General features: G+C 39.0%; 1 protein-coding gene across 2 annotated transcripts; it reads right to left on the reverse strand.

The window, feature by feature from the left end:
• Window positions 1–5,695: 5,695 nt before the first annotated feature.
• FBXL3 (F-box and leucine rich repeat protein 3) lies at window positions 5,696–23,531 on the reverse strand. Of its 2 annotated transcripts, none has more exons than XM_074378362.1 (5): window positions 22,977–23,531; window positions 18,483–18,834; window positions 15,550–15,672; window positions 14,502–14,673; window positions 5,696–8,199 (listed from the first exon to the last, which is right to left on the reverse strand). In XM_074378362.1, the coding sequence occupies exons 2-5, from the start codon at window positions 18,831–18,833 to the stop codon at window positions 7,556–7,558; spliced, it is 1,290 nt and encodes a 429-aa protein (XP_074234463.1). In that variant the 5' UTR covers window position 18,834; window positions 22,977–23,531; the 3' UTR covers window positions 5,696–7,555. The 2 variants fall into 2 exon arrangements, with proteins under 2 accessions (XP_074234463.1, XP_074234462.1); XM_074378361.1 differs by lacking the exon at window positions 22,977–23,531 and adding an exon at window positions 21,709–22,909.
• Between the last annotated feature and the right edge of the window lie 245 nt (window positions 23,532–23,776).

The raw sequence follows: 23,776 nt of genomic DNA on the forward strand, positions 1-23,776 counted from the left end.
ACCCAGGACCTCGTGTATGCTAAGCATACACACTTCCACTTGAGCTATACCCTCTATACCCTCCCCCTATAATGTCTTGTCTTATGTTTAAGTCTTTAAGCCATTTTGAGTTTATTTCTGTGTATGGTGTGAGGGAGTGTTCTAACTTCATTGATTTATATTCAGCTGTCCAGTTTTCCCAACACCATTTGCTGAAGAGACTGTCTTTACTCCATTATATATATTCTTGCCTCCTTTGTTGAAGGTTAATTGACCAAAAGTCTGTGCATTTATTTCTGGGCTCTCTGTTCTGTTCCATCAATTCCATTGATATGTTTTTTTGTGGATATGTCCTAAATACATCAACCAAGTCCAACTGCTCTGTTGTGTCATTTCGTATCTCCATTGTCTTACTGACTTTCTGTCTGGAGGATCTGTCCAATGATGTTAGTGGGGTGTTCAAGTCTCCCAATATTGTTTCCCATCAGTTTCTCCATTTATGTCTGTTGGTTTTTGTTTTATGTATTTAGGTGCTCCCATAATGGGTGCATATATATTTACAAGTGTAATATCCTCTTGTACTGCTCCTTTAATCATTATATAGTGTCCTTTTTCTATTTTACAGCCTTTCTCTTAAAGTCTGTTTTGCCTGATACGAGTATTGCTACTTCACTTTCCTGTCATTTCCATTTGCATGAAATACCTTTTTCCATCCTCTCACTTTCAATCTATGTGTGTCTTTCACCCTAAAGTGGGTCCTTGTTTTATTATTCAGTCTACCAGTCTGTATCTTTTGATGAAAGCATTTTGTCCATTGACATTTATGGTAATTATTGATAAATATGTGTTTATTGCCATTTTAAAGTTTATTTTCCAGTTGATTTGATGTTTCTTCTTTGTTTCTTTTTATTCCTTTTGTTTTTCTTTTAGTGGTTTGATCATTTTCTTTTGTATTGGCTTGGTTTCTTTTTGGTTTTTATGACTCTGTTGTATGTTTTTGATTTGTAGTTACCCTGTTTTTCAAGTATGTTATATACAAACTACTATATCTGTTTGCTTTAGACAGGTAGTCATATAGGCTCAGACACATCCTAAGAAGAATGAAGGGGAAAAAAAAGAAAAAAAAGTACATCTTCTTGCTCCTCTCTCCCACCTTTTATGATTTTGATGTCTTTTTTTTTTTTTTTAATATCTTCATGTTTATTCTCTTGCAACTCACTGTAGTTATCGCATTTCCAGTTATGGTTTTCTCGTTTCTATAATTTCCTGGTTTTCTGTTTAGAGAAGACCTTTCAATTTCTTTTAGAATAGGTTTGGTATTGCTGAATTCTTTTTTTTTTTTTTTTTTTCTTCCTTATCTGTGACATTCTTTCTCTCTCCTTCTATTGTAAAGAATAGTCTTGCTGGATAGAGTATCCTAGGTTGCAACTTTTTCTCATTCAGGACTGACTATATGTTGCCACTTCCTTCTGGCCAGCAGTGTTTTTGTAGAGAAATCAGCTGAAAGCCTTATGGATGTTCCATTGTAACTAATTCTTTGTTTTTCTCTTGCTGCTTTTAGAATAATTGCTTTAACTTTGGCCCTCTTAATTATGTCTTGGTATAGGTCTGTTTGGTTTCTTCTTGTGGACCCTCTGTGCTTCCTGTACTTGGGTATCTGATTCCTTCTTTAGGTTTGGGAAGTTTCCAGTCATGATTTCTTCAAATACCTTTTCAGTCCCCTTTTTTCTTTCTTGTCCTTCTGAAACCCCTATTATGCATAGATTGGCACACTTTATATTATCCCATAGGTCCCTTTATTGCTTTCATTGGTTTTTACCTGCTTTTCTGTCTGCTGTTCTGATTGGGTGACTTCTGTTTTTCTGTCTTCTAAGTCACTTACTTGTTCCTCTGCAATATCTAGTCTGCTTTTGACTGCCTGTAGCTCAGCTCTTACCCCAGCAGTTGACTTTTCTGATTTTAATTGGCTCCTCTTCATATTTTCTAATTCCTTTTTATAGTATTCTGTATTTCTCTTAATAGTCTCTTTTTCCATCAGTGCTTTTATCACCTCGTTTTTGAACTCATGATCTAGTAGACTGTTGAGATCTATTTCATTGTTCTTTTAGGGGACTTCTCTTGTTCTTTTAATTGGGAGTGGTTCCTCTGCTGCTTCATTTTACTTATTTTTCTCTGACTCTATGGATTTAGGAGTATAAGTTAGCTACTGTGGTCTTAAAGGTTTTTGTTTTTTTGTTTTGAGGTGGCAGCGTTCCTTTGTAATCTCTGCTTATCTAGTAATTTTTTCGTGAGGGCTGTTTGTACTGTGGATGGTTGCCGTGTCTTTCGTCTGTGTGTGTTGGCTATTTTTTGGGGCTTTGTTGGCTTTGATTGGGGATGTGATTGGTGTTGTGAGTGACCAGAGTCTGCCCTGGTTGTTGTTGAGCAGAGCTTCCTTTTATGTTCTGTGGTTGTCACAGCCCTGGCAGGGACTGGGGTGCTCCTATTTTGGGAGGCTTCCAGACCTGTTTCTGAGCTGCGGTATGTCATATGCCAGGTTGGAGTGCTTCAGCTGGAAGAAGAGTCACTGCGTATTCCTCTGCAGGAGCCGCCCACCAGGAAGTACCTTCTGGTGGTGTCTGTCACTTGTTATGCGGGCTTACAAGGTACTCTTTGTTGATGCTGCCCTTGTCCCCGCCTCAGCCGTCGGAATGTCAGCCACCCCCTCTGTCAGCCAGTGAGTGGTCAGTCACACAACTGGATCTGTAGTGTGCCACAGGGTTAGGGCAGGACCACACCCTGTGTCCACATAAGATACCCGGCCCGCTGTTAATGCCAAGCCTGACTCTGCTGTGTGCTAGCATTCTGTTCATTGCTTGTTCATCTTTGAGGCTCAGGTCCACAAAGCACCAGAGGAGCAAACCCACCCCCTCTGCCTGGGACTGTAATCAAACCTTAGTGAAGTACTGGGCCCCTGGGTATGGATTCAGGTTTCAGCCCCTCCCTCTGGGAGCCTAGAACCAGGGTTGTGATGGCTATGACCGAGCCCCACCTCTCTTCTCTAGAGGAGGTGCCTTCCGACAATGCTGCTTCCAACAATGCTGCAGAGCATTGTGCTCTGGGCTAGTAAAGACAGCAGCTATGGCCTGGCTGGTTGTGCCCCTCCCCGACATGCACCAGTAGTTGCTTTTGGGAGAGGAGGGTGCAAGGTCCAAGGTGTTCTCTTCTGCACAGGCTCCCAGACATAGCCCACACCACACTCCCGCCCTCCAGGCTGCCTCCAGGCAGTCAGCCCCAGCTCTCTCCCCAGGCTCATCACCCAGCTCCACCAGCCCATCACGGCCCGCCCCTGCCGGCTTGTATTTAGGGTTGGAGAGCGCAGGGACCCCCATGCTGGTTTTTCTGTTCTTTCTGCCAAGCAACTGCTGCTTTCTCCTCTGAGCCTCGGAACCTCCCTTGGTGTTCCAGCTGACCAGCGTAAGGGCACATTTCCTCTTCTGCCACTCCCTCCCTCCTGCACCGATTTCTTTTTTAATACCAGTTTTTGTGAGAATCTTCTTGTGTTTCATAGTAAGAGATATTCTGTCAAAGTTCAGTAGGTGTTCTGTGCGAATTGATGGATTTGTAGATGGAATGTTCGATGTATTTGTGGGAGGGGGTTAGCTATGTGTCCTTTAATTCTGCTGTCTGTCACTGCTGTCTACGTTTGCCTCTTTCAGACTGCTAGTTGTCTTCAGAATAGATCACGGGAAGACTTGGGATCTTTCATTATCACCATCTAGTGGCTAAAATTGGGCAGTGCCAACTTCTATAAGATTCTTTTGAAAATTGTTCTGGAAAGACAGTATTTTGGATTTCCAGAAGTACATTGGGGTAATGAGCAAAAAATCCTGTGCCAAGTTTTGTGCTAACTGCAAATCACAGACTAGAGTCAGTATCTTGTAGTAAGTAGCCTATAATGAAAAAGAATATGAAAAGGAATATATGATGTACATGTATGACTTGTACATCAGAAATTGATACATTTTAAACTGACTATACTTCAATTAAAAAAAACTGTAAATCACAGAATTCAGTTCCACAGCAAAGACAAATGAGAACACCTGTACATGGAACCTGCATACTACAGCAAGTCTAGTAGTGACATTAAAAAGCATTCATAATTTTTCACTATTCCTAAGAATATTAATAAATGAAGAAATTCTATGAAAGTTAACATATAAACTCAAGTGACTGTAACACAGAGTGTATGGCATTCATTTAAGTAACTACTACTTAATTTATCAAACCTGTCAACTGTACTTACAAGATGAAGTAGGGATTTGGAATAGAGGTGATTCAAGAACAAGTTTTTTAAAATGGTAGTTGGGAAACCAAAACATGGCCAGGCAGGAATCTGCCAATTAAATTTTGCTGCCCTTTAACGACTGTGTAACTTAATTGTGATTTCTATTTTTGTTAATTTAACTTGTAAATGTATGTAATTTCCTCTAAGAGAAATCATTTTGTTGATGTGTGAATTATACTAAAGCTTTAGAATAAATATATCCTCACCCATTAATTCTGGTGCCCCGTACTAGTAAGTGTACCCACAAAGTGTCATCATTTGTAGGTACAGGAAATTAACTATTAAATATCTGGAACCCTCAATCAATACTGGCTCCTTATTAGAAATCAGAAAAAAATTTTGATCTTAGTAAGTTTCATCCAGTTTTATAATTGCTCTGGCAGTACTTAATGCATTTTCTGGGGCTGTATTTCCTTTATGAAGATGACTTTTTTTTTTCAAGAAACTGTTGGCACTTTATAGAAAGAGCAGTGTTTCAAAACCACACACATGCTTTTCCCTATTCACAGACAAAGGCAAATGAGTTGGCTGAAGTCTGTTTCCCACATCTTCCTCATATTTACCCTTTACTGTCCAAATAGCACCCTGCCCCTCAGACCCTCTACATTTTCTCTCCCGTATTTAAAACAAGATAGGATGTTAATCATAAATTCTTTTACAGGACTGAGTATTCTAAGGATAAGCTCTTAATTCACTTTGAAGTAAAAGGCTTTTTTTTTTTTTTATATATATCATATACGTCCTTCTTTAAAGGAAAGTTGGGTATCAGCAAGTAAGTAAAATTTTTCTGGCTGCTTGGAAACATTTATACCAGACCTACAATTAAACTAGAGCTGGAGTTTGTGCAGACAGTTCCCAGCTATGTATGGGGTAGAGATTACTTACAGCTTATTAAAGGACCTAGTTCAGGCCTGAGCCTTCTTCATACCAACCCCTCCATTCTAGTCTAAGCTTTCCCATAAATGTAAATTAATCTTCAGTCACACCTATTTTTTCTGGCAGGAAATACTGTAAAAATAGCCCAGATTACCAAGGTAAATCGAAGTTTGTTTATGGACGCTATTAAGACAGGAGATGAAAATAATTTCAATAGCTTAAAAACGATTCTGAATGTATGGATTTATATAAAGACATTACTCTCTAAAAAGGCTAGCTGGGTTCAAAGACCCTAAAATTTGGTTTCTAAAAAATGCTTTATAAATTCTTATTCTAAATGCCTAATCTTATATCTTAAAAAAGCCATCCTACCATAAATATTATTTAATATTAAACATTATATCCATCAAATATGGATTTGAAACTAAAACCAAAAATTTATTAAGTTGAACCTGTTTTAAAATCAGGTAAGTACATTTGTTTAGGTAGTTTTAAAAAACTAGTAATACAACAGCATTAGTAGGCATCTTTATTCTCAGATTGATAAAAGCATTTAACATATACTTTACAGTATAAACATATTAAGAGCTATGCATTTTGCTTATAAAGTGACTAAAAGTATTTCAAGCATTATATAATTCAATTTGTACAAAAAAGTAAATTTCCAAATAAAGCTTTGGTTAGTAGAACTGATTATGTACTGTCAACCCATTTTCCAAAGTTGTTCCAGGAAAAAAAAGCTTCATCCACAAACAGGTATTTCTTGTACAAGCAGAACATTTTACTATTCAGTAAGAGGGAGGAATATTACAATAATTGCTTTTGATTTCCACATCTGGATCAGCCTTTTTTCTATATATTTGTGGCCAGAATACCATCACTTTTGAAAACATAAATTATGTAGAAAATCACATTTTACTTTATTCTTAGGAAGGTAATCTATTTTAAAAACAGATTAGACCCATGAGACTCTTAGCTTCTGTATCTACCAAACTGCTTTCCAAGTTTCCAGCGTTAATATATTCCACTGGGGGTACGTCATTTCTGATCTCCCTTAGGAGGCTAATATCTGCCAGCACTAGTGCTAAGAATCAAATTTTATATAATATCTAAAAACTAAATATGGCCCAAAACTCAATGTTTTTTTTTTTTTTACAGATTCTACAATGTATGGATTACCTTTATTCATATGAAAGTAATAAAAATACTACCTAACTTAAATAATATATCAGTTTAACCAAATTATCATAAAACTGCAGACATTTTTCTATTAAAGTTTTCCAGTCCACTGAGCAATATTTACTCAAAAATATGATTATGAACTTAAATATATACTCTTAAAATTACTATTTATGCTGAACTGTACACTGGTGCTCCTTTTATGATTTTTAAAAATTCTACTTATGTAACTATGTAATTCCAAAATGTAAAAATGAGCCATCACTAAAATTCACTGGAGACTAATATTCTTTCATGAAAACAATTTATGAACGGTTTAAAGTTCTACCGTTATTTCAATTTGGCTTTTTAAAATAGGTAAACTTCTCATTTCAATTATTGTACAATACTTCAAAACTAGTTTAACCAAAATGAACCCAAGGAGAATTGGTAAAGCATTCCTTACTTTACATATGATGCCCAAAGTGCCACATACATAGTAATGTGTCACAGAAAATAACTGATATAGTTTAGCAGATTATAGAGCAATCTGAAAGTTTATACAAAGCTAAACACTGCCTCCCTTCCATGTATTTTCTTTTAATTTGATCTTGGCTCTGTTCAGTATCCTTCTATAATAACCATCATATGACATTTATCAGCTTTCTTTAAGTGTTCCAATTAATTATATATACCTCTTTAAACAGCTTTGTAACATTTTAGAACAATCAATCTTTTTCATTAAATATGGTATACCCTACATTTTTCCCACAAAATGCTCACTTTCCTGAGCTATATTAAACACCTTATAACAGGTGTATGTATAACTGAAGACCCTAAAATGTCAAGTTTACATTTTTGAAAACTGCATAGAGAACCATAACAGTTTAGAAAACCTATTAGTACTCACTATATATTTTGCTTCCTTCAGACTGTAAAATGTTTAATCTTTATTACTAGTTATTACTTTCAGATCTGAATCACTTTTTTAAATCTTCTGAGATTTGACTGCTATTAGGCTGAAGAAACAGTTTTCTGACCAAAACTGGTCCATGGGTCTTCCAAAAAACAATCCTTATATACTCAATAAAGGTATCAAATTTCTGTGCCACAAAATAGTAGAATTACATCAGACCTACAAGAAATAAACTTACCATAATACAATATGCTAAAAGTTAAGGTGCTGTATTCATTATGTCCTACGTCATTTGGTCTTTACCAAGTGGGCATCATGTCTGGAAACCACACTCTGCCGAGGTGCTTAGACACTTCCCAATGAATCTGCTCCAGACTATACTTTTGGTCAGGAACTAGTACCTCTTCCATAATGGATAACTGAGACAGGCGGCCACCGCACATCTTCACAAACTCAACAAAGGCACTACAGGAGACCTCGCATTCCCCTAGTCCAATAGCTGACAAATTTTTGCAACGTTCTGCAATGCGAATTAATTCTTCATCAAGCGGCCGTAATCCGTTAGCACACACGACTAGTTCCACTAGCCTGGGGCATGTCATTCCCACACGGCCAAGCACATCTTTGCTTACTGATCTCCCAAAGTAAAGATGGGTGGCAGGTATTTCATACCGAAAGAATGGATCAAATTCCTCTTCATATAAAAAAAAATACATCACTAGGTTCACTTTGGGTGAATGTCTGATGAAAGCATCCCAGCTGCTCTTCTGAATAGTATGGAAGTGAGTCTGTCCAGGATTCTCACTGACCACATCTATGCGCAAATGTTCTAAGCGAACGTGTTTTTCAGAAGATAAAGCAAGCAGCAGTTCATCACTTAACAAGTGGTAATTCAGGGCCAGTTCACGTAAGCCGTGACACTGATCAGCTACACAAAGGATACCTTGGAAGAAAAAAAGACCTATTTATAGAGTTTTATTCAAGTTCATCATCTGTTCAAAAATTTAATCAAGTACATGTCCCACAACATAATTTTACTACACTTCCCTTACTTCAAAGCTACACAGCTTAAAATTTAGTTGAATTTGACTGAACCAGCAGAAAGTCACACACATTTAAAAATCTATTACTAAGTCTGTAAGAAAATGAGACCAATTCTAAATCCGATACCTTAAAAGAAATGAAAGTAACTTATCAATTCAGAAAAATCATAAGTTAGTAACTGTCATTTAAAAATATACCATGTCTAAGATTTATCCTAGTAATGCATGGACAATGTCATATTAAAAAAAATGATTACTAATACTAAATTTATAAGTTAGGCAAGAAAAATTACATGATCATTACAACAGAGGCTAAGACATTTTTTGAAATTCAAAACCTAATCCTAATTAAAACAATAAGGTAAAACCATATAAAATATGATTTATGTAACTAAATAAAAATTCGGAAGATTAAAAAGATTTCCATCAAATAAGCAAATAGTTTAACTGCTAATAATAATAATACAGTAAGCTTATCAAATTTCTAAGAAAAAAGTACCAAGATATCACTAGATAAATGAGGCAAAAGATAACTACTTAATTCACATTAATGGAAATATACATTATGACTTTTAGAGCTCTTTCATACTCAAAAAAGCAATTCCTTAAATAGTTCCTTATACTTAGGGCACTATGCTTCAAAACTGCCCAAAACCCCTAGCAGCACCAGCTTCTACCAAAGGTCAGTATCAGATCTCTGAAGTGGCCTAGTGTAAGAACTCTGCCCCAAAAAGACACCGTGATACTTGATAAATGACTCACTTAAACCATTTCTTTCCTGTATTTAGAAACAAGGATAGGAGTAACAAAACATACATCGTATTATCTACTACTTATTGTACAAGTATAATATGTCAGGTACTAGATATGCTATCCAACAAATACTCAAAAAAATCTAGAAAAATAATTTTCTATTTTGAAGTTGAGGCAGCTAGCTAAAGACAGCAAAGCTGGAATTTAAATAGACTGAATGACTTAAACGTTCATGCGCTCGCCTACTGCACATGAAGTGACAAGACCCAGGTCACCAATCAGCCGAAACTTTATTAGCAGAATACAGGCAACAGAATCAGTGAAGAGAGAAACTGAATCACCAGTATGAGTCACCAGAAGAGGGAGTTAAAAGACACCCGTGCTTTACTGTTTAGCCCCTGCAAAGTTTCTGTTCTCCACAAGGTACATGTATACACTTTGAAAATAAACTCTGATCATCCAAGGTAACCTGTACACATCTCTGTTCTTCACAATCTCATAAAGTCTGATATAAAAAGAAAACAAACACGTGGGAAACGGTAACCAAAGATGCAAATAAAAGAAACTTTGAATGTCATTTAGTAACTACTAAGACAGGTGTGGCTGGCATTAATTCTCAGATTGTCCCCAAGATTCCACACCTTAACCTCTGGGACCTGACAACGTGATAAGACGATCACTCCCATGATTATGTTATGCTATAGATAGCACAGTTAGCTTTAAAATAGATCATCCAGGTGATCCTAATCTAATCTCAAGAGCCCTATCAAAGCAGTTTTCCCTGGTTGGCTGCATAAGCTGCAGAAGTCAGATTCAGAGCTTCTCTGGCTAAGCAAGCAGGGACGCCCGCTAAGCCAAGCCTCCAGCTCTAACCCTATAAAACCAAGGTGCTAATAAATGGGTGATGGCTTAAGCTGCTAAACTTGTAGTTGTTATGCAGCAATAGAAAACTAACACACAGTTACAAGTGTTTAAATACTTAACGGAAAATAGTGACAAAGCTAAAACTGGTAAATTATTATTAACTCAGTAATAAAAAGACAAATAACCTAAATAAAACATAGGCAAAGGATCTGAGTAGACATCTCCCCAAGGAAGATATACAAATGGTGAGTAAGCATGTGAAAAGACATTTTGAGTCATCAAGAAAATACAAATCAAACTCACAGTAAGATACCAGTTCGTATTTACTAAGATGGCTATAATCACAAAGACAAATAGGGTTGATGACGATGTGGAAAAGTTGGAACTCTCATACACCGCTAGTGAAAGTATAAAATGGTGAGCTGCTTTGGAAACCAGTCTAGCAGTTCATCAAATGCTTAAACAGAGTTAACTATGATTCAGCAATTCCACTCCTAGTTATACATCCAAGAGAAAGTAAGCCATACATCCACACAAAAACTTGCATGTAATTTTCAAAGCAGCATTAATCATTGTAGACCAAAGGTGGAAACAACCCAAATATCCATCAACTGATCAACAGTTAAATGTGGTATTACCCATACAATGGAATATCATTTGTTAATAAAAGAAAATGAAATATTGATACATGCTACAACATGGACGAACCTCGAAAACATAATGCTAAGTGAAAGAAGCCAGTCACAAAGGACCACACATAATTCCATTTACCAGAACGTCAACAGCGTCATAATGTAGATCAGTGACTGCCTAGGGCTGGCTGGAATGAGGGTTTGGGGAGTGGTGACAGCTAAGAGGTACACTGTGTCTTTTTGGGATAGTAAAAGTGTTCTAAAACTGACTGCAGTGATGGAGATACTACTCTGTCAATACATTAAAAGTCAGGAAATTGTCAACAGTATGATATATGAATTATATTGCAATAAAGCTGTTAGAAAACTGGTATAGAAATCCATTGTTGGTGGTGTATGGTTCATAAAATTCATTTTGGAAAAAATACAGCAAGAAGCATAAAAAAAAATCCAAACCCTTTGACCTACTTCTCCCACTTCTTAATAATTTGCCCAGAGGAAGAAATTAACAGAAGCAAACTATCTGCCAAAATAGTTCACTTTTTAAATCACAGCAAATATGTGGAAACAAGTTATGTATTCAACCGTAGAAGAACTATGAGGCAAATGTTGGCTTATCAACAAGACAGAAAACTAAGTAGCTAAATGTTCATTAGTTCCGCTGATAATTAATGAGTGTCTTTTACGTTAACCTTTTGTGGTAGGATGTCAACAGGAACAAGATAGCCTTATCCTAACAGAAGCTAGCCAGCAGATAATTAAACAAGAATGCTCCTGGAGTCGTAACAAGGGAATCAAGGAGGAATTTCCAGAACTAACACAGACCTACAGAATTAGAAAGACCAAGCTAGCGCAAAAGTGGAAAGGGAGAGTGAAAAGAATTTCCTGTGGGAACACTCAGACATGGAAGAAAACACAAGCGTTCTCAGAAATGAAGGGTGCTCAACACACAGTATGTAAGGCTGAAGTCCAAGAGACCAGGACCAGGCAACTATGGGACTTTGTCAGCCTCAGTAAGGAGTTTGGATCTCATCTAAAGTATAGTGAGAAGTTATGAAGCAAACTGGAGGGGGAAAAAAATCAGATTTATATTTGAGGAAGATTACTCTGGCTGTAGCATGGAAATCAAGTTAGAGAAGAGCAAAGCTGCATGTCAGGAAATCAGTTAAAAGGGTACTCACAAAGATTACAGGCCACACCAGAGTGAAGAAGAAAGGCAGACTATGTTAGTTTTGGCTGCTTAACAGAATACCACAGACTGAGTGGCTTTAACTATAAATATTTTTCTCAATTCTGGAGGCTTGAAGTCCGAGCTCAGGGTGCCAGAAATGCTGGGTTCTGGGTTCTGGCGAGGGCCAGAACTCTTCCTAGCTTGTGGATGGCCACCCTTCTTGCTGTGTCCTCACATGGCAGAAACAGAAACCAGATCATCTTTCCTATTCCTTCTTATAAGGACACTCATCCACCCTTATGACCCACTTACCTCCCAACCCACTTCCAAAGACCATTACACTGGGGGTTAGGGGTTCAACATGTGAACTGGGGCAGGGGGTGAGGGGTGGAGGAGACCACCACTAACATTCAGTCCACAGCATACAGATTCAAAGCATATTTCAGTGATGGACTCACTAGACATCAGTGACTAAAGAGATGTAGAAAGTAAGGGAAGGAGGAATCAAGGGTGTCTGTCAGGTCCTTGACAACCAAATGGGTGGTGCCATTTACTGAAACAGTAAAAAGGGAGAAGCAAGGGATTTCAATAGGGGGAAAACAAAGTTCATTAGTCTGAAGTACAAGTGAGACATTCTACAGGCAGTGGGCCACTGGCATCTCAACACAGCTCTGGAGCTTCAGAAACACTAAAAGTAGGAGGTGTTAACATACAGAACAAAACTGAAGCCACTGATGATGATGACACAGCCCACTGAGTTTACAGAGTAAAACAATAAAGAACCCAGTACAAAACACAGTGAAACACCAAAATTTAAGGAATAAAAAGAGAAACTAGCAAAGGAAACAGTAGGGACACTTAAGAGAGGAAGAGTGAAAATCAGTAACAGTAACTAATGTCAAATGATGCTTAGAGGTCCAGTAATATAGACAATTATAAGGACTACATGAAATGGGAAAAAAGCTTGATAAAAATGTTTCGTGAAGAAAGCAGAATAGAAAATAGTCCTTAATTTCAACTTAGAGAAAGACACTGTCTAAATATGCAAAATATGGATGGAAAGAAAATACACAAGTTATTTCAAATAAAAATTCTGTATGTTTATACTCCTAAATTAAAAAGTATTACAAGTGCTCTTTTTCTTCCCTTCCTAAACAACTAGTCTGGAAACCATTAAAGCTTGGTAAGACCAAACAAGCTCATACTGTACTGAGAATTGATGTAGATATTTAACAAAAATAGATGAACATGGGCTGTCCCAGAATGACCGCACAGTTTCACAGAGAAACCAGAGACCCAAAGGCTCCCATACAGTGTGGTTAAGTGCTGCAGGTTACATTCAGAATGCTATGGAAACAGCAGGTGGGGGTCTAAACCAGAGAGGAGGAAACAGGAACAAAATCAGAACACGAACTGAATTTTGAAGGCCGGATTGGAGTTAGCCAGATGAAGTGAAAAAAAAATTTTTTAAGGTGTTCCACAAGATACAGTGTACTGACCTTACACATGTACAAAGAACTGTCATTACACAGGGCTCAAATAAAAGCTGCACGTGAATGAAAAGCAAACAAGATTACAGAGACAGGTAGAGGTCAGGACACAAAGAACTTTGGACCCCATGAAGCTATGAAATATGGACCTTACTCATAGGAAACCTATACAGTAGATGGTAAACTGTGACCAAGGTCACAGAAGAAGGAACTGCAAAACCCATTCTTCTTAACTTCTATTTCATTTAAATTATCACCTTCAGTGATGATTTAGAAGTGGCAGAAAAAATTAGGAAAGTACTGCAACAGACCTTGCCATTGCCATCACCAGCCCCTCCGTGTGGGAGACGTGGGAGGACAGCAAGTGCTCTCCATCCTAGAGGGAATCATTCTCTTGGGGAAAGGCCAGGCTTCAGTTACGGTGACAAGGTGGGAAATGTTTTGTAAAGAGATCAAAACAGGTCTCCCAAATAATACAGCCAGAGTGTTGGGAGGGTGAATCAGGAGTAAGGCATCAGACCAAGACAAAGTATGGGGTTTATACTTGTTCCACAATACAAACCACTTGGGGGAGGGGATAGGTCAAGCAGTAGAGCGCATGCTTAGCAAGCATGAGGTCCTGGGTTCAATCCCCAGTACCTCCTCTAAAAAAATAAATAAAAAATAAATAAACCTGATTACCTACCCCCGCCAAAAAAAAAAAAAAAAAATACAAACCACTTGGAGGCTAAATGATCTCAAACTGAGTACTGTAGTAATACTTAGAAAATTCTGTATGAGAAGCTGGAAAGAGCTTTTGTAACGCTACTCCTCCATTTGATGGGCTCTTAGCTCCAAAATTCAACTTAGAAACAGCATTATCTTGCAAAATGTAAGGCAACGACTTCAGCACAACTATTCTCCCTCTACATAGTCAGAAAAAAGCAACTGTGAGGTTGCTCTGACTCAAAACCTACCCTGTTAGCTCAGCCACAATTAGAGAAAATTCTATTTTACCGAAAGGGGCACCTCAGGCAGACTGCACAGGTGTCATTCATTTTTTAAATTTATGCATTTTCTAGCACAGGCTGGACATAAATTGCCAAATAAGATTAGAAAATAAATTGAAAGTAAGTGTCTAGACTAGGAATGCTACAAAATTTACACTATTGTATTATGACATCAAAAACATTTTATGGAATAGGAAATAATCCTATTAACCCACCTTCAAAGTTAATGATCATAGTTCCCCCTACTTTGATAAATACATCAATACATTTTACTAAAATTAGCTGGCAAAAACTGCAACATACCTGCTGGAGAGACGTGAGGACAGCTGCTCATCTTCAGCAGCTTGAGTGTATCACTGTTGTTGGCCACTAGTACTTTGAGGGATGGATCATCTACTGGGGTGTCATCTATCTTAAGTGAGGACAAGGATTTGGAGTTTACAAACACAACTGTCAGTGCAGAGATAAAGTGAGACTGAAAAGCGAAAAAAAAAAAAAGTTTCAGTTTTTACAAATGAGAATTGACGGGTTTTCATATAAGCAATTTGCAAAAACGCATTACTGGGAAGCGCTGCAACAGCGCAGCACCTGAAGGGAGGGCTGCCTGTACTCCCTCCTGAATCATCCTATCAGTTGAACAGTTAGGTGTTTAAAGGCATGCCTGTATTTGAGCTCTGAAAAAACTTTACAAATTATTGCTGGATACTAACCTACTGAACGTTAGCGAACATACTCGGGGGCTTTATCAGTTGCCTTTTTAAAAACCACATACTTATTTTTTTTATTTTAAGAGAATAGTTATTAGACTATCTCTAATGACATGCAGGATCATGTTAGAACATATATAGAAATATAAATAGTTAACTCTTCACCAAAGAAGTTTTCTGTAAGTAAAATCTGTAAATTAATCCAAGCTGTACCAACTCTGCTGAAGAATAAACCTTTATACACTCACCAGAAGATATTACAAGCAGGCTATACCTGCTCTCAATACTGGCACTGTTTACTTTTCTTTGATTATAATTTCACCAATTTGCTCTGAAAGTCCAAAACGGAGCATGTATCCTGTCCTTTTTCTAATATACTTATTTCTCAATTTTAGTCAGTCTCTTTTAGTACTTCCTACAGAATCCTCTGCAAATTCATTCATTTAACATTACCCATAAGAAGCACAAGGTGATGGAAAAAAAGAAAAGCTCTCTAAAAAATCACATAACTTAACATTCTAAACAGGCACTGGTTTTCCATTCTATATAGTACTTTTCTCATACCCTCACTATCAGTGCAAGAAGTGGGTAAGGGTTCCACTGGATTTCTCATTAACAGCTAATAAAACAAAACCAGCAGATACCTTTGGTAAATCCATAAAGCTTGGCCGAGCAGTTGAAATAAGTCCAAGTGTTTTTAAAGAGCAATTCACAAGCTGTGATAATATATCACAAGCTGCTTCAGCTGACTCTTTGCTGCTGTCCACCTGGGAAAATACAACATCCTTTATGCATGCATACGGTCACATTTCTCTGTGTATTTTTTAACTTCAAAAAGGCAGGAAACACAGTCATTAGTTTATTCCATTATAATTTAAAGATTTAATATTTATCCTTTCAATCAACTACCCTTACATATGATGTCGGCCTTTTCTGAATCCCCCTGAAAAACTGTAAGGGCAATTATCAAGACTTAACTTTCATTATGATAGGTTATATATTTAATGTTGAAAGGACTTGGCTTTTAAGCTTATTTATTTCAAGCCTGACTATATAACCTAATGGAAACATGAATTTATAATCTTTGAAAAATAATTCTGTATTTGATAGTGGATCAGATCAGAAGGTACAGTGTCTATGGTACAAATGTTTCAAAATAAACCGAACAAATATTTCTCCAGAAGGTTCAGGTGAATCACAACCTGGTACTTCACCATCAACGTTATTAATAGAAAGATGAATGTGAAGTAAAATGAGGGCCTCCAACTAGTCAAGCATGAAAATTGGAACCAAATGAGAAGTGGCTGTACTTCTTCTGCAGAGACATTTCCTAGGGGAAGGGTAATATGGCCAAAACACCCTTAAGGAGTTAAGAGGGAGCTCGTCTATCAAAAAGGAAGTTGTTCCCTGGGCTAAAAGGCATCTTTAACAAAGTTGTTAAAAACAGTATCATCACTTTAACTTCCAGATTGATGTACATTACCTTAACCCCAAAATGTTCTGAGGAACTTGTAATACGGATGTACTGACTTATATTACAGTTTCAGAGCTATTTATAACATTACCCTTAGGCTAAGTTTCTCGACACCAGTGGTTCTTTTGAGAACTGCTGTGGTTCCGGGTCAGCAGCACTGACAATATCTGGGAATTTGTCAGAAATGCAGATTCTCATGCTCAATTCAGACCACCTGAATCAGAAACTCTGGGGCTGACACCCAGCAATCTTTGCTTTAATAAGCACCCTAGGAGTTTCTGATGCACATAAACTTTGGGAACCACTGTTCTACACTAATAACTCCGATTACAAGCCTCTTTGGCCTATAGTCAGTGATGAGTTAAACACAAATATTATCAGGAGAGCCCAGAAGAACTCTGGGATGTGGCTCTTTCTGCAAATGAGAAATTATTTCCTCGGAAAATATACAATCTCTAATAAACATGTTCAAACTTAAAGGACAAATGGTTTTGTGAAGGTCATACAAGTTGGATACAGCTGAATTGTGTCACAGGCTAACTGACCCAGCCAATCCACCAATTGGAATTGGCCTTTAGACCTAAGAGATTAATGCATCAGTCATCTTTTTATAGGATTTACCATTAGAACACTCAGACAACTCAAAGATGACTGAAACCAAAGGGGAAGGCTCTTCAGGTTTCCTCATGGGCAGGTGGGAGAGGGACAATACGTGAGGGTTGCCACATATACAAGACGTCCAATGGGACATATTTATACTAAAAATTATCCACTGATTATCTGAAATTCAAATTTAACTAGGCATCCTGTGTTTTTATTTGCTAAACCTAGCAATCCTACACTCAGTGTCCCAAGTGCCTTTCTTCATGTTTTCTGGGAAAAGGGCCATAATACACCCAGCCATTCCTCAGCTTTCTCCTGGACACATACAGGAGAATAAACAGGTAATCTCCATAAAAGAAGGAAGGATGGTCTTGGAAGCAGACAAGACTTCAGTTTTGGCAAGGATCTCTGGGTTAAGAGACACTGTTTTATCTGGGTTTAACTTGGCCTGTTTAACAACAGCTACATATGGGGAAATCAGCTTTTCACGTGTTACTTTTTAACAATGATTATCAGGTGTGTTAAGGATTTAGTAAACATGCCCACATTTCATTATTCATCCTCAAAACAAAACATTCCAAGCTTCTGTACTCATACAAACCACTGTCATTCCTTAAACTATTCTGACATCTCAAAAAAATCACCCCACTTCATTTATCTCACCACTGCCTGCCTAACTTCCAACACGTCCCTGCTGGCAATGAAAAGAAACAAAAATAGCTCTCCTTGGCATTCTTCCATGTACCTTTTAAAATTTCTCTCTAAAATACACACACCTAAACCTTTTACATAAAGTTTCTATATCTCCTTTTTCTTTAAAGACCTCATATTACAAAGCCAGCAATAAGAAAAATTTAGTCCCTATTAGATAAAAATAGCAATTAAGTTTTAGTCAAAATCTCCACATTTCAATTTTATTGTATATTTCTTTTGCCTCAGATTTGTTCATAATTCAATATGACAGCTTTGGTATATGATTTATGTTTACTTAACAGTTGCTTCTGCCTTTTTTTGGCAAGCCAGCTGTAGTTTTATTTATATTATATTGTGAGCTAATAAGTGCTTTTTAACAAAGGAGAGAATTTTTTTTTACTTTTTATTTGTATTGAAGTATAGTTGATTTATGACGTGTTGATTTCTGGTGTACAGCACAGTGATTCATTTACGTGTGTGTGTGTGTATACATATATATATGTATGTATATTTCTTTTCATATTCTTTTTCATTATAAGCTATTACAAGGGACTGAATATAGTTCCCTGTGCTATACAGTAGGACCTTGTGCTTCTGCTCTTTTAAGAAATCATTAAAATTCATAATAAAATGGAATAATTCAGCTCAATATAGTTATCTGTGACAGCTTCTAAGGTACACAATCTAAATCTTGAAGTACTTTCCCTAAAAATGCAACAGTTTAAAGGCATGAGAAGATGTACTGGTTTAGAACACAAAAATCACTAAATATGCTTCATTTTTAAAAAGAAGGATTTAAAGTATTACCTTGAAGCTGACATACTGTAGATGGTTTGAATGTCTTTTAATAATCTGTTTGATCAGCTCTGGATGTGTAGCTTTCAAATAAGATGTAGCTGGCTGATTCAGTTCAAATTCAAAACATCTCCACAAGTCAGGCATGTGAAATACCTGGTTCCAGTTGCGGCAAACTTGGGAAGCATGAGCCCGGTCAAGAAGAGGCAAATACTTAAATACCTGGAGAACAATGTCCTGAAGGAGATTACCCCAGTCACAAGTCTGTGAATGCTCACTTGCAGTCCTCAGTTTCTTGGATTTCTCTGCAGTATCTTCTCCTGATGAATTATGGTCACTATCTCTTCCTATTCCTCGTTTCATCCTATGCAGAAAAATGCATCATTTTTTTTCATATTTAACTTTTCAACAGAAATAAATCCAAAGTTCACTGTGATATGTATATATATATTTATAAAAGCAAACACAAACATGCAGGCAGAACTGAACCACTAATTCAAGACTATCAAAAAAATATATAATGAAAAATGCCACTAGAGACCAACTGTCGTTTTACTAACTTAATCTTGGGCAGGTGTTTTTAAATATTTGTATTTGTACTGTATTATTTGGGAAAGAAGTTTATCATAATTTTGAAACTAAACCAAGAGTTTGTATTTCAAAAATTGTTGTCAACTAAAAATAATATAAAAGAGAACCTACAGTGACTCTCAAGATTTCTTAAAAGTCACCAAGGATGCCTACTATATTTGAGTTCCTGAGTTCAAGGCAGGAAGAGAACCAGGAACCTCCAGAAAGGATCAGAATTAAGTAGCCAATAGATATTTCTACACTGAGTAGCCTGTGACATTTGTTACTGCCAGACCCAGTTTCTGCTTAAAATGAGCAAATTCATCCCTCCAGTGCAGTTTGGTCTGGAATGTGTTTTCTTCTTCAACACACTACTTGCTATTGCAATGTTTTATCTAAGTTGTATTTCTGAATGATAGGTATGTGTTTATTCTATGTATTTGTATTACCTTCATTCTATTGTTTGCCTGAGAATAGCTCTGCTGTTGTTGCAAAATAGTAGTGTGGTTAAAAAGAATGGGTTCTGGAATCAAGCTTCCTGGGCTTAATTCCCAGCTCCCTCACTAGTTATGTGGCATTGAACTAAAATTACTTAAACTTCCTGTGCTTCAGTTTGTAAAATGGGGCTATCAGAAACACACAGAGGCCCTTGTGAAGAATTAAGCAGTATTAGGGCTTTTAAAAGGAGATACCAATGATGGTGGAACTCAGGTACAGGAAAGCAGTCCAGTATTAAAGACATTCAAGTGCAAGACATAGTAGAAACAGGTTACCAACCAGAAGGCAAAGAATGATCCTAGTTTTCTTTTAAAATGGAAGTGTGTGTGAAAGTGAGTATGAAAACACAAGCTCATGTATGAGAAACACACACTGGAAACAGATGCACCACATTAACATAGTAACTGTAATAGTGGGATTATATCATACAGTATTATGATAACAGTGGGATGATAACAACAGTGGTAGAATTACAGGTGAATTTTTTTTTTTTTGCCGATATGCTTCTCTGTATTTCACACATTTCTTTTAATGTCAATGAATTACGCTATCATCAGATTAAAAAAAGTCTTGTTTTGATTGATTTGGAAAAATAAGCATTGCAGGCGCTGCAGAGGACCTGCAGAGCACTTGGTTTAGAACCTGCAGTACTTTGTCTCTGGAGAGCAGCTCCGGCAGGGAATGGTTTGATTTACAGTTACAGCTTTTTTCTTTGCAAAGGATGGCCTGGGGCTCTGACTCCCTTCGGGCACATGAACATGTAAGAATTGATTCCTGCGTGGGACAAATGCTGCACACATGTGTGGCTCTTAACCAAGTATGTCTCTGCAGACTCTCTACCTAGCAGCAAGCAAGACTTGTGAAGGAGGACTGGGAGCTGGAGGAAAATGGCAGAGGACCCTGGTTTTCATAACATTAAAGTCAGCCCAGGAGGTCTTAGTATCTGTGCGATAAATTAAACTGCCTATTCCCCAATGCTCCTACTTCCAACCATGAGTTAAGGGAAGTAAATGATGTATATACAATTGAGCAGGGGGAGAGGAAGGGAGAAAACAGAATGACAGAGGTGATGGCAAGAGGGTAGTTTTATGGAAGACAAACTTACCTGTGAATCTAAGAATACATGTTTTAAAATGTGTTTAGAGAAAAGGTAATAAAATCTACAATGTCATCTTAGATGTAAAAAAACAAAAACAAAAACAAAAAACCTCTCCTAGAAATGTTCTACTAGGGGTTCAGATAACTGTCATTATGACCCATTTTTTTCCGCTTTAACTTATCCTGAAGGCTTACTTTAATTTTAGCATATAAAATTTGGGTCAAAGAACAAAGAGTTTGCTACCTAGGGCTTCTAATTTCTCTTCTATCTAACACTACTCAGAATTTCAAGATACAGAGATTGAAAAAAGAATGAAGTCCTCTTTATAATTTCTACTCATTACAGAATGCAGATCTTCTGTTTCTGGAGAAAAGGCTTCTAAAACCAGAACTATTCAACTTAGAGATGTAATGACTCATTTTTGAAGTACATGGCCAGAAATAAAGTATATAAACAAAAATGAGTCTTATTCACACAGTTATCTTTGTTAATACTTTGCTGAGCCTAACAACAGACACTTTCTTTTGTCTATTGCAGCCCTGTTTTAAATAAAGTGTATTTCAATACCTTTCCAAGTTGAGGGGAGAAAAAAGTCGACATATTAAAAAGAAGTATCCAACACTGAAGAATGGTTATCTCTTGATCTAGATATATGACTATACAATCAGGAAACTATATTTTAAGTACTTACTAGTTTACAAATAACTGAACAAAATTCTGTAAATTGTCATATATAACCTTAGTATGTCAAAATTACAGTATATTAAGCAATAGGAAAAATGTAAGACCACACGCCAATAAAAATGGTCTCTGTATTATCCTTATTTATGCATAAAAATAGAAGAGCATAGTGGGCACCTAAGAAACATTTTCAATGTCAAACTTTTTTTCCAAGATGATCTCATTTATTCATGCAAAAATTTACCTTGCTTTCAAGAGTATTTAATTAAATCTATTTACACATGAAACTGCTATAGAGAAAGGTAAACATTTCAGAGCATCCACCAGTCTGCAAAGAATTTACTTTAATGGACTATTCATCTACTTTGTCAAAGTGAAGACACCTCTTACATTTGAACAGGAGTACAGAGAACGATTAACGTCTCTGAGACTTTGTAGAGCACCAAAACTAGGCCTCTTTCCGCAGTTCACTTCAAACTGCAACTTCTCCAGGCCCCAAATCATCTACGCAACTTAGGCCACTCAAAGCATTTGGTGAGGGACTGATATTCCTACAAAGCGTCAAAAAGCAAACTAATAAGGAAAGATTCCAGACTGACTGAGCAGCACAGGGAGCTACAGAATTAGTTCTTCACATTTCCATACATTCTGAAAGGAGCAGTCAACTTGGTCACCATATGAAGAGTCGAAGACTACTTTTAGTACTCTGTGCTGTGGTCATTTTAAAAGCCTCTTTGTATTTAGCTGTAAAAAGCCTGTTTTGGCATCACAGTTCCTTTCCATTTATGTCCTGCTTTGACTAGTAACAAAATTAATGCGCATTCGCTGGCTGGAGTACAAGACTAAAACAGGGGAAGAGATTAGCCCTCAGAACTAGACGGTAGCACAGGGTGGTGGTGAAAATTTGTTTAGCAGTCATTTGTAGTTAAGTGCGAGTCGATGGCATTTGTATAAATATTTCAGAGGTGTTAGAAAAAAGACTCCAATTAAAAGATCTGGGCCATTCGATTCGGCATCACCAGCAAAATAACAGTAGTCATCTCATTTCTTAGCTTGAAGATGCAGGCCAATCATTTGATTACCTGCTACCTGATCCTTGTCTGCAACCCCACCTCAAAGGACTGCTCTCGCCGAAAACAGGCGCGAGGCTGCACATCCAAGTTGACCAAGTTTTCCACTTGCTACACGGCCGGGACGTCCCCTCCTCCCTGCGCCACCTCCACGGACTGGCTTTCCCTGACACTTCCCCTGCGCCCTACTCTGGGCAGTCTGTTTGCGCCTGGTTACTCAAGCTACGTGTAGGGCCCCAGCTGACACGGGGAAGAGCCTGGAAGAGCCCCACCAGCCCGCACTCAGGGTAACCAAGCGGGACGCCGGGCGCGGCGGTGTGGCGGGGAGGCTGCACGCGGCCCCCGCGCACGCTCCACGCCTTGTTGACATGTTTGGAAGCAGGCACAGCGGGGCAACGCCCCCGAGCAGGCTCCGCGGTCCGGGCGCCCCGCCTAGCGCCCAGCCCGGCGCTCCCGAGGGGCGTCCCCCGCCCGCCACCCCGCGTCCCACGCCCGCCCTGCCAGCCCCGCCGCCCGCCAAGGTCCACGACCCTCCCCTGCCCCGCCGCCTCCGCAGCGAGGTTCCAGTCCCCAAACCCCGGCCGTTACCTGCTGTCGGGGGCGGCTTCCCCCCCACACCACCCAGGGCTCCGGGGGCAGCTGGTCCTGCGGCTCTCACATGAGGCTGCCGAGGCCCCGCGCCTCGCGCTCCCGCCGCCGCTGCCCCCCGCGCTCCGCCCGCATCCGAGGCGCTGGTCCCACGGCGGGCGCCAACGCGGCTCCACGTCCGCGGCTCCGGCTGCCCAGGGAGAAGCTTTCCTTCTCAGTCCCGCGCCGTCCTCGTCCTTCTCCCGGGACCCCTGGTCGCCGCGAGAGGCACCTTCAGGGAGCTGCCGCCACCGCGTAGGCCCCTTCCGCCGCAGCCCAGGCACCCAACCCAAAATGGCGCCCGGGCTCGCGGCCGCGCGCTTCCCCGGCGCGCCTCCCCCGAGGGGGGCGGGCGCGTGCCCGCCGCGGCGCGTCCCGGGAGGACGGGGGCGGGGGGAACGGTGGAAGCGTGCGGGGTGAAGGGGAGAGGGTCGCGCCCACGCGGGAGTGCTTGCCGCCCCGCGCGGCTGGGGGCGTTGCCTCCTGGTTCCAGAAGTGTCGGCCGCCTTCCTCCCGAGAGTTGACCGCGGCTTTTAGGGAGTTTTTCGTCCTGAAGCCGAAGGTGGGAGGGCTGGAGGCAGCTAGATGCCTAAGGGACTCTGGTGGAAGTGGAAAGTTTAGGGAGGTGGAGCAGCGAGAGAAAAGCAGGCAGCGTCTCCGCAGCTAGTTCCGGGCCGAGGGATAAACAGTAGCAGCTGTCGCGGACATACCTCCGCGCGTGGGCGGGGCCTCGGATGGCCACGCCTTATCCACGTAACCCT

This window comes from Camelus bactrianus, chromosome 14, assembly GCF_048773025.1.
Source record: "Camelus bactrianus isolate YW-2024 breed Bactrian camel chromosome 14, ASM4877302v1, whole genome shotgun sequence".
Taxonomy (NCBI): domain Eukaryota; kingdom Metazoa; phylum Chordata; class Mammalia; order Artiodactyla; family Camelidae; genus Camelus; species Camelus bactrianus.

Excerpts from the sequence above, each read along its gene's own strand:
- FBXL3 (XM_074378361.1), bottom strand. Across the intron at positions 14,674-15,549 it reads GCTTTATGGATTTACCAAAG|TCTCACTTTATCTCTGCACT; the intron begins GTATCTGCTGGT and ends TTCGCTTTTCAG. Across the intron at positions 8,200-14,501 it reads TCCTCACGTCTCTCCAGCAG|GTATCCTTTGTGTAGCTGAT; the intron begins GTATGTTGCAGT and ends TTTTCTTCCAAG.